Below are 11,806 nucleotides of genomic sequence, written 5' to 3' on the forward strand. Positions count from 1 at the left end.
CCTCATCAGAAACCTGGGACTCCAAAGACAGTGTTGATGTACTCAAAAGGAACAAGAAGCTGACTAACTCAGCTCCTACCCAGGCCCAGATCCAGGGCTCTGAGTTGGCCCACCCCAACTTCTACCCCATCTGTGAACTACACAAGTGAGTGCAGAAGCCATCTTGCAGATCCAAAGCTGCAGGATCTCCATGACACAGAGCAACAGCAGGATATCTGAGAGGAGTCCCCATGAGGATCCAGTATTGATAATGTAGTAGCAGAAGCCAGAGGGACTCATTGCAACGAACATTTGTAACTAAAGCTGTTTGGGTAAAAGGGTATACTGTGACATGCCATGACATCACAGGTATACTGTGTGACATGCCATGACATCACAGGTATACTGTGTGACATGCTGTGACATCACAGGCATACTGTGTGACATGTTGTGACATCACAGGTATACCGTGTGACATGCCATGACATCACAGGTATACCATGTGACATGCCACGACACCACAGCTTTCATGGCGAGATAGCTTTTTATTTTATTTTTGTTCCTTTTGCGGGGGAGGTTGCAAAGATGAAGGAAAGATAGGAAGGGATATGAGTGGATTGGGGTGCATGATGTAAAATTCTTGAATTGATAACATTTTTAAAGGGGGGGGGGACTGTGAATCTAGAGTTCCACCCACACAAGAGGTGTCCTTCCTATGGACATTGGAGAGAAAGACCTTTCTTGTTGTTCTCCAACAAAATGCCAGGTGAGTCATTAATAAACCACAGAACTTGACTTCTTGTACTAAAGGAACTTAGCCAGCTAAGACTAATGTACCAAGAGTTGCACAGTGCAAAGAAGGCTGCTGTCTCTCTACCATGCACTGTTGCCCTCACATGCCTGAGGGCAGGACTGGCTCCAGCCCTCAGAGCTCTTCTCTAAGGGCAACACCTTCATCATAACCGTGAAGTCCTGGGCCTTGTCACCTAGGTGCCCCACGTCTTTAGTTTGGTGTGCTGGGGTTGAAGTTGCAACAAGGATCTAGGGAGACACATGCTCACATCCAACACCACGGCTCGCTTCCCCTAGACATGGGAGTCTTTCATGCTCAGCTGGACAGTAGGCATGAACTCAAACCAGAAAGAGATTTAAGTGCTCTTCACAGGTGGGTACAGACAGGGCCATCAGCAGTTCATACCAGCTTGAGATTAGACTATGGCTTTCATTCAGAATCCTATCACTATCATGAGTAATCCTGAAAAGTCAGTCGCCATTTTTACAGAACCTGAGATGCTCGATATATGACCTATCTACCTACCTTCCTCTGTCACTGACGTTTTGAAAACTGTCTGAAGGAACCTTCAGATACTCTTACCATTTCATAGCCATGAAACTGCAAAGGAAACTCTGCTCCTGGTAGCAGGGTTGCGTGGGGAACAGCCCTGCCTGGGTACATGTGTAGAGCAGATGAAGTCCTGAGTGAAGGTGCATTGTTGATGTGGGCGTGGCCATGTCAAGGGTCGGGATTGGCAAAGCCTGCCCTGTATGGGTGAAGGCCAGAAGGTCGGCAAAGCACTAATGCTGACAGTGTGTGCAAGCAGGAGATTGTCTACTGTGTGCAGCTACCTCTTCTCAGAAGACTGCAACCCGAGTCTGCTCCCGACAGAGACCACCTACTAAGATGAGCTAACTCTAGTGTTGTACAAAATAAGGCCCTGTTGTTGTGTAGGAGGGACAAAGCACTGTCTACCCGATCACAGCTTAAATGTTTGTCTGTCCTTTTGTCATTCTATTTCAGCTCCCAGTCAGATCAAGTCCCTGCTGTGTGGGATGTGGTACCAGTGAATGACCCACTCACCATGACCAGAATTTTCTATCCTCTCAGCCTAAAGTCACAGCAACAAGAGCCATGACGAAACAATTCAGTGGAAAAGGGCTTGCCTGGTAGGTATGAGGCCCTCAATAGTGGTCTCAGCCTTCTAAATGCTGTGACCCTGTAATACAGTTCCTCATGTTGTGGTGACCGCCCCCCCCCCAACCATAAAATTTATTTTCATTCCTCCTCCATACTGTAATTTTGCTACTGTTGTAAACATCTGGTATGCCCTTGGGAATATAAAAGGGGAATCACATGGCCCACAGGTTGAGAACCAATTTCTAGATGCAAGAAAGAAAGAAATGACAACAGTCTAAAGGTTAGAATCCAAGCTATAAAATCCAGCAAGCCTTTCCTGCCAGAAACGATGGAAATGAACCAAACCACTACAGAGGAAACTGAGTTTATTGAGCATGTATTTACTAAGCCCTTTCTTGCTATATGCCAGGCATTAGGTTAGGTGCTGGGTATATTTCATGGGTCAAAAACGTACAAAATCCCTGTCTTCCTTGTACTTAACACTCTAGGCGTCACAGGCTAAAGAGACAATAAACAAAATAAATAAGGAAATGACATTGCAAGTTAGAAGGTGGGAAATACTAAATAAAACAAAACTGAGCCACGGGGGTTGGGGGTCGGGGGGTGACAGTTCTTCCTGGACACTTTCCAAAACAATCAGAGGAAAAGTATCAACTTCTTTCTTGGAAAGTCTGTCTGTCTGTCTGTCTGTCTGTCTGTCTGAACATGATGAAATAAAACACTTTCAGGTCCATGCTGCTTGTGGGGTTCTAGCTAGGAAATTAAAGAGGTTTGAAAGTTGGGGAAGTAGCAGCAGAAACGAGGATGGCTAACTTTCGTAAAATAGGTGTTTCGTACAGAGTTCTGAAGGAAGCGGCACCTGCCCCCTGCAGCAGGAGACCCTCCCACGGTTCTGAGAAATCCCACAACTCTGGCCGTACTACTAGCCAGTTGCAGTCAAGGATCAAGACGACTCAAGTGAGGCTGGCAGAGCAGACGACGTGGAAGAACTCCAATTGCTCTGAGGTCTTTTTATTTCCATCTCTTTTAAGAGTACAGCACACTGTTCTTTGTTGTGGACGATGAACGGTTAAAGGGAACACACATGGATGAAAGGGGCCGGTCTGCACTTCCAACCCCATCTCCCTCCCAACTGAACTGCTCGGGATGCTCGGAGTAATCATGTAAGCTGGGCTTTGCTCTTCCCATAGAGTTAGCAGGATCTAGTGCTGAATTACCAGGAAGCTTCCTATCCTCTGATTTAACTTCAAATTTCAATACCAGAAAAACAACCCAAACCACCTGGCGAATTTTATTCTCTGGATAATTAGGTTCCCCAAGTAAGATGTAAACATAGTGCATAATAGATGCTAGGATCATCTTCCACAAGAGAGCCGTTGACTTAGCGATGACCTTCAGAAAGAACAGGTCGTAAACCAGGAAAATGGAGCATCCACCGTGGGACACCTATAAATCGATCGCTATGCAGCAGCCCTTTCTAGAGGTGATAATGTCATTAGGTCGTCGTCACTGTCTAGACTCTGGTTAACAACATCTGGAAATCGTTCAGATATTTCTCTTTCTTGCTGTGAGGGTTTGGAGGGTGCCCCTTCGTGGCATCTGTCACCAACTTTATTTCTTTGAGAACCTCCTCCTTTCAAATCAGGACGCATACATAAAGTGCGAATAAGAAGCAGTCCTGGGCTCAACAGCCGTATTCCCAAATCTATCCATTAAACCGCTGGCCAGCTAGGATGTCGTCTGCAGGTATTTCTGGAGTTAGCAAATGAGTTCATCTGGCAAAGAGAGTGCCTGAAGGTCACCGCAGTCTGGGCAAGAAAACATGAAGTACCACAAACAAGGTGGGGAGCTGAACGTCGTGGGCAGTGGGGATTGTATGGATTCTTTGGATCTTGACACTTAACATTTCCGGAACTGTTACTACACAAATGCGGCCAGCGGATTGCACACCACAGTCAGTCTTTAGCAAGGGCAGATTCAGTTTTTCCTGGGTTGGAAACAGGAAAAACAAGTTAGGGAGTCAAATTTGATGTATTATGTCAGTCAACAACTCTCTCTCTCTCTCTCTCTCTCTCTCTCTCTCTCTCACACACACACACACACACACACACACACACACACACACACACACCTTTGCAAAGCTGTCTGTCTTGGCATTTGATAGGTACAAAGGTCAAGTAGGTAATGAGTTAGGTCAATTTCTTTATGTAAACATACACTTTATTTATTTGGCAGTGGAAAGAATTGTACCCAGGACACGCCACAGGTTAGACAAGCGCTCCAACTCTGAGCTACATCTCCAGTTCTCCCTGTAAGATTTCTTAGGAATTCAACTCAATATACTGATGTTCAGTTACTCGAAAGGATACAGGACACCGTATTTCCTGTACTCAGAGAGCCAGGAATTTACCTTTTCATGAACCACCTTGGTAGCATTATTGCTTTTGTATGCTTTGGGGCAGCAGGACATTACAGAGGTCAGGCTGACCTCAAATTCATGGTCCTCCTGCCTCAGCCCAGAGTGCTGTTCCGCCATGCTTAGCTTAGAACAACCAGTATTGAGAAGCATAATTCATAAACACTGCCTGCTGACGGCAGGAACGATGTTAAATCATATCAGTTTGATAGCGTGAGAGCCCTGCTTCTATACTGAGCCACAATCCCATACCAACTTAACTTGACCATTGGAGCTAGGATCCATTATATTTTCTATCTAAATGCCAAATTCGTGAACAAAACTTTATGTGGCACATGACTGATTCACATTCACAATAAAAAGTTAATTATTTCTATCTACTACAAATCATCACACAGGCTTTAGATATCATTCTATCTGAAGCTAACTCACAACTGAGACGAAACAGTGTTATTACAAAAGATATAAAACTAAAGTCAGAGAAAATGGCCAGACACTTACTAGTTAAATTCCTGAATTTCTTTTTGGCTTCTGCCCTTTCTTCAGCATCGAAGTACCAGACAGTCATAGCGTACCTGTGGAAGCAAGGCATGTGCTATTAGAGGCCTGTTTATACAGAACATGTCACAGTGTGACCAATTCTGAAACTCTGGGGCTCAGATAAGGATCTCTGCGGAAAGCTAAGCTAGGTCATGCTTAGCGCCATCCTTCCACACACAGCCTTTCCCACCTCAATGCCCTTCCCAATATAAGCCCCACATTCCACATCACTCTGCTCTGGCCCACGTGCGGGAAGAGAAGGGAGAAGTCAAGGCAGAAGAGGACATAAATACTTTTATCAGCTTTCTAGATTAAGATTAGATGATTCTAGCTGGGCGTGGTGGCCCACGCCTTTAAGCCCAGCAATCGGGAGGCAGAGGTAAGTGGATTTCTGAGTTCAAGGCCAGTCTGGTCTACAAAGTGAGTTCCAGGACAGCCAGGGCTACACACAGAAACCCTGTCTCAAAAAAAAAAAAAAATTAGACAACTCTAAAATGTTCAGTGAAGGGAGGGAAGGAGGGAGGAAGGGAAAAGAAAAAGAAAGAAAAGAAAAAAGAAAGATGAAAGGTTTTAAGAACGTTGAATTATAGGTCTGGGGTCTACTCAGTTGACAGAATGCTTGCATTGTGTGCATAAAGCCCCAGCATCCGAAAAAAACTACATGTAATAGCACAAGCCTGTGATCTCAACACTCAGGAGGGTCAGGGATTCAGGGTTATCCTCTGCAGTGTACTGAGTTCCAGGCCTTGTCTCAAGGATGGATGGATGGATGGATGGAGCAAGCAAAACAATAACATCCAATTGTTATTACATGGATAATGCTAGCCCAGGCAAACTTTAAGCTATGAAAGAGTAAAAAGGAAGTAAATTCAAGAAAAATTAACTCTTTCCTTTCCCAAGGTTCGTTCTTTGCGTGAACTGACTGTAATTTCACTCAAAGAAGCAGCACTCTTGACACATGGTAACCAGGGCTAGCTCAACCTTAGCTTGGCCTGTTCCCTGATGCTTTTGAGACTAGGTCTCGCTTAGCTCACGCTGCCTGGAACTCTCAGTGCTCCAGTTTGACCCTGCAAGTGCTGGTATTACAGGAGTGTACCCCAAAGCAGGCAACTCTAATTGTTTCTAATGGTCAAGAAGGAAGGGACAGAAAGACAGGGGAGAGGACTCTGAGACTTCGGTATGCACAACTCACAGGATAGGAAGTTCATAGTTACTTTAAACTGAAGTTAGATTTGTATGCTAGTGAATCCTAAAGAGGTTCCTTCAATTTCTATCACTCCAAACAGGTTCGCCTATCAGCTTTGGGGTGTACCCCAAATCAAAGGACATTAGTTTTCGGGGATCTGGGGTTTGTATGCACCCTGGAAGAGGAACTGTGGCCCCAGCTCTTACCTGGTGGCGTAGGAGGGCTGGACTTCATGTGGATTCCTGCGGTCTGACCAGAAGAACAGAAGTCTATCAAAGATGGGCTCCACGTCTGCTACAAACGATTTCCCTTCCGGAAATATCCGCAGGACCCCTCCGTGTAACTGAAGACCAAGAAGAGCATCAGTTATTTCCTGGTCTCGTGTGCGGTTGATCAGCAATGTGTTAGCTCTGTGCGGGAGAGATACTACCTTACCTCGACTTTAAGTGGGGTTCATCCTGTAAATACTTATTCCCCCCTCACACTTCGGAATCCGACTTGCATCAGACTTAGCTATGGATAGCCACAAAACAGAGGACAGCCAGAGAGTGCCACACCAAACTAGCCATGTCAGCCTGCTTCAACCCGCCAGAAACAAGCTGAGGAATCCTGAGTAATTTCATAGCGCCACCAAATATTAAGTCTAAGCATGCTTCCCATACAGCTGTTCCTGCAGTAACAATTTATAGCCGTCCTCTGAACTCTCCCAATGCCCTCTGACCCCATTGACTGGGCACTTCCGTGACCTCTCACACCACGCTATCTACATCTTTCTGGACATCTATCACTCTCTTCACCCGCCTTTTCCTTTTCACATGTATAATCAATCTACTTGTCCTACTGGAACAACTATCTTCTGGGTAGAAATCAGGCTTCACGCATTACCGTTTTACACGGCACAGTCTAATGCTGGCGGAAGAAACTCAAATCTCTGTTGATTTCATTCTTCCTGGTTTATCACTGTTGTCCCACTAGCTCTGCTCACAGTAGTATTTCAAAAGATACTTTTAAGCCCTAAAGGAACTGTTGTGGTCTTACTCCCAAATATAGAGGAAGATCCAGTACCCCAGCCTAACAGCCAGAGTCTACACTAACAAACCGCAAACGGAGATGTAGAAAGTTCAAAAGCTAAATAAGCTTTGCAGAGCTCTCTGACCTCACAGACTCTAAATCATCCCTAACTCGGAGAACTTTCCACGAACTCCACATCTCTACCATCTACCGTACAAACAGCTGCCGTTCACAAGCGACACCAAATGCCACCCCCTTGGGACCTATCACCCTGAGATAGAGGATAGGGAAGTCTCTCTCGGGGACAGCGTTGAGACCCCACCACTATGTTTGTGTGTGTGTGTGTGTGTGTGTGTGTGTGTGTGGAATTCTCTCAGGGCTGCTGCTGGGAGGGAAAGGTATGCATCAGATGCTGAGCTGAGGGTCTCTTCAACTCTGCATCCCAATGTTCAGTTACCTCCCTTCATTAACCCCTGACCACGGTCACCCTGCCCCACCCCACCCCCACCACGACATTAACTCTAGAGCCACTGATCTTAATCTTATCAACTCTGGCATTAATTCCATAAGTGGCAGGAGGCCGGGCAGGTCATAAAACAGTGGACACTGGCTATTAGAAAGTATAACTTTCCTAAGGTTACTGGAAGGCTTTACCTAATTGGAACTGGCATACTCTTTTGATCTGAACTCTCAGTGTACCCCTATCGGCACCTTCTACAGCATCTATCTCCCTAAGCTCGCCCCACCTCACAACACACACACACACACACACACACACACACACACACACTATTCCACAGTACCTTGGCGTCCCAATTCTTATTCAGGTAGTAGATACAGGTGATACAGCGGCCATCACCATTGGGGTTGTCCACATGGCGAACATAACCTGTTCCATTTCCTGGATAGCAAGCCACCATTGCCTGTAGAGACATCCCAAAGATGCTGTTTTTTAAAAAAAAAGGCTTAGATAGTCTCCTCCTACAGCAGACATATAAAGTACATAAATTTGGATTACGATCAGAACATAAAACTAACATGAGGTAATCTTTGGTATGAAAGTGTAACAGGCAGGCCCTGTCTTAGGACTCAGTGCAGGGTAAGTGATCCGGTAATATCCCCACCTTCTAGAACATTGAGAACTTTCTAAAGAAACCCATCTACATCATCAACAAGATGCTTGCCTTTCTTTAATATCCCTTTTTGGAAAAGCAGGATCCAGGTTCGCATCTGAGCCCTAAGAGATCAGAATCCAGAGATACAAGAGTCAGGCATAGTGGACCCATACATGTAAATGCCTGTACTCGGAAGCTAGGGCAGCATGCACGAGGCCAACCTGGCCTACAAAGGGAGAGACCCTCTCTAAGAGGAAGGAAGGAAGGAAGAGAGCGGGGAGAAAGAGAAAGAGTCTTTGGTGTGGGGCTCAGGGACTGTGCTTGGTTAGCAGTGCCCCTGAGCTGTGGAATCACGCTTGTTTTCTTACAAAACCATGTCTGATCCCAAAGGGAGTAAAGGTCAGACTTAATAAAAGGCAAGAAGAGAGAAGGGTAGGTGGGAAGCTAGACCTTAATGCTCAATAAGAGTCGGCACACACAATACAGGGCGATCTCTTTGAAGGAGAAAAAAAAAAGTACATATATGATACCAATGATCTTGTAGATGGTTCTTTGTTGAAACCAAATTAATAGCTTTCTTCTGCTGTGAAAGCGCACTTTCAGACAGACTTGGGGTCTGGGTTGTAATACTCCTTGATAAATAGCAAGGTTACTTCACGAGTCAAAAGACTAGTCCAAGACCAGTGCCAAACTAAGCCACTGACAGATCAGTGATTCCCAACAGAGCCTGCAAACAGAGCTGGGCCTCACACACACTTCGTGCTAGAGGTTGAGTAGTGGCCTGGCTTTGCAATGAACCTGAAGTTTAAATCAGAGAATACCTATACTTTACATTTGTCTCAGCTAGCAATCCCTCAGAAACCACCTCAGAAAGAGCCACTGTGCTGTCACGGGTAGAGCTGAAGTTGCTCTGTTAGTTAGCCTGAACGTCTGTCTCCCCGAAAGTTGGATTTTGAAGTGACTGTAATAAGGGTTTGACAAATTATGGCATTATCAAATAGATGGTGTCTTGAAAAAGGGTGATTGCTGGCGTGGCTGGAGAGAAAAAGACAAATGAAGTTGCCTACAACATAGGGAATTACCTATTCCTGGAGGCAGCGGCCAGAAGTGTAAGGGCCAACAATGAAAGTCACTTCGCACATTACTCCATGATGTCCCCCACCATCCCAGTCTCCCCTGCTGTCAGTCAGTGCTTTGACTTTATATTCCCAAACAGCTCTGCTCCCAGAAAAGGTCAGTGGTCTGGATGCCTGCCATCTACCTCGTCTGCAACTGTCTGTGATCCCAGGCTCTTTCACATGATGAGGAGGACGGGCTGCGCAGTTTATATCGATTGCCGATTTGACAGGATGTAGGATCACCCTGGAGACAGATCTCTGGGCTTGTCTGAGATAGATTTTGTAGATTGGGTTAATTGAGGTGGAAAGGCCTGTCCTAACTAAAAAGAGAGAAAACGAGCTAGCTGGCCACCAGCATCCTTTTCCCTCTGCTTCCTGACTGTGGAATCACCCTGACCAGCTGTTTTGAGCTGCACCACGACTTCCTGCCACAATGCACTGTGCCTTGGGACTTGAGCCAAAATAAATCCTGCCTTCCTTCAGTTGCTTTTGTCGGGTGTTTCGGGTGTTTTGTTACAGCAACGAGACAAGTAATTGACACAGTCCTCCAACGTCCAAAGAGAGAGAAGACTCGATCTGAGCTCAGCGCACCGTGCGTGGAGAGAGCAGCATCTTGCAGCACATTAAGAAGCACAAATGGACTTTAGAACTCAGCTTGAATTAAAATACAGGCAGGAAATACAGACCGTTCCCACAAACACACCCTCCACTAACTGCTGCAGGTATAAAAGAGAGAATGTGCCGGCACAGTTCCTTGTGGACTTACCACTAAAACACCTCTCTAATTGTGAGCATACACGTTGTGAAGGGAAGTGAAAAAAAAAATCATTTTTCTGGCCAGAGTGCAAGTCACCCTCTCTCTGACTCCCGAAGCCATGTGCACCACGTTTAAACAATGGGAGGAAACCACAGGCAGCTCAAAGGTCCCGCCGCAACCTTGCTGACCAATTGTACCACTGAGGTTTCTGGCTGAGTGCCATAGGAGATGGGTTTTGGCTCGGACACATTCTCAACTGTCAGCTGGCCCAGGCCAGGATCTCAAACTGTGAATCTAAGGATGCACTGATGGGCAAACCTCAGTGTTGAGTCATCAGACCCATGCCAATTTGTGCACGGGGCAGTAACAGACTCCGGAAACTGATGGGCTTATCAGATCTGTTATCTAAACCTCATCAAGTCTGTAGAAGGAGCCAGAGTGCAGGTCCGAGGGAAACGTTGCAACACTTCATTGTTTTATGGGAACGAGGAAGGTATCTTATTATAGGGGTTTTTTATTGGCAAAAACTTCCTGACTTGACCAATACTTGAAATCTACAGCAGTTTAATAGCACATCAGTGTCCCTATGGTAGCATGGTCACTGTACCCTGGTTCTAGGCCTGGGCTTGCAGATGAATCAGCGTGTCCTCTGATTCTGCACGTTCTCTGACGTATCACCCGGCCCCTGCACAAACCTCCCATCCCCAGAGGCCCCTCCACAGCTCCGTAGCAACAGGAAATGACAGGAATGAACCAGGTGTTCCCGAGCTGGCTCGACACCAGAGATGTGTGCTTCAAGACACCTCCATGGTCACGTTCAGGCAGGAAGAAGTGCACACATATAGAAGAACTCAAGCAGAATCCAAGTATAAAATCTACTTTACAAAATGCCACCAGGAGAAAAGAAAACCATGCATCGGTTAGGGGCTGTGGGAGAATGATAAACAAACAAACAAACAAACAACTGTGTTCAGAGATCAAGCCCAGGGTGGACACTCCAAGGCCTCAACTGGATGTTCTAAAGCAACCAGCCACAGCCAGAGTAAGGAGACAGTTTTAAACCCAGTATGCACAGCTTCAACTGTTCACTCAGCAACAATGATCATTCACACTTAGTACTTCTCTATAGATCAAACTGCAGACGGGGGTCGGGGGTGGAGGCAAGCGGTAGAGTCACACCTAACATGCACCACAGCGTAGGTCTGGCTCCTAGCCCCTCAAAAAGAAAGAAGCCATGCCATGTATTTTTATTAAAATGAGTATATATATATATATATATATATATATATATATACTCATATATATGTACTCATATATATATATATCACACATACATTACACATTGCTCAGGACTTTGGAATCAGATTCCTTGGTATAACTTGATCTTTACAGATGCAAAGTTGAATGTTATGCAAATTTTTACTCAGCAAAAAAATTTTTTAAAAATGATCACTTTATTTATAACAATTAACAATTGATACACAGATATTGTTTAAGCCTGAAACAGTATCTCACCCCTGTTACTCAGTTCCTGAGGCGGCTGAAGCAGGAGCATCACAAATTTTAGAGTAGCCTGTCTAACAAAAGGAGATGCAGTCAAAAGGAGATACAACAAAAAGCCAAACCATGAGCAGTAGAACTGTAAAGATATCTCGCTGAATAGCCTTTAAATTTTGGTCTACTGGCGGGACCTGAGACTGCATTAGTTAGGGAAGCAGAAACCGGCCTGAGTAGGACCACAGGCCTCATCCGGCTGGATCAGCGCCGGG

At 45.5% G+C, this 11,806-nt stretch overlaps 1 protein-coding gene across 1 annotated transcript in view; it reads right to left on the minus strand.

The window, feature by feature from the left end:
* Window positions 1-2,891: 2,891 nt before the first annotated feature.
* Egln3 (egl-9 family hypoxia inducible factor 3) overlaps window positions 2,892-11,806 on the minus strand; it is a 24,069-nt gene continuing 15,154 nt past the window's right edge. The window contains exons 2-5 of the mRNA XM_021179361.1: window positions 7,851-7,970; window positions 6,243-6,379; window positions 4,812-4,885; window positions 2,892-3,881 (exon numbers count right to left, since the gene is read on the minus strand). Of these exons, the coding sequence (XP_021035020.1) occupies window positions 3,850-3,881; window positions 4,812-4,885; window positions 6,243-6,379; window positions 7,851-7,970 (363 nt within the window). The 3' untranslated portion in view covers window positions 2,892-3,849. The remainder of the gene's footprint in view (window positions 3,882-4,811; window positions 4,886-6,242; window positions 6,380-7,850; window positions 7,971-11,806) is intronic.

This window comes from Mus caroli, chromosome 12 (genome assembly GCF_900094665.2).
Source record: "Mus caroli chromosome 12, CAROLI_EIJ_v1.1, whole genome shotgun sequence".
Classification (NCBI taxonomy): domain Eukaryota; kingdom Metazoa; phylum Chordata; class Mammalia; order Rodentia; family Muridae; genus Mus; species Mus caroli.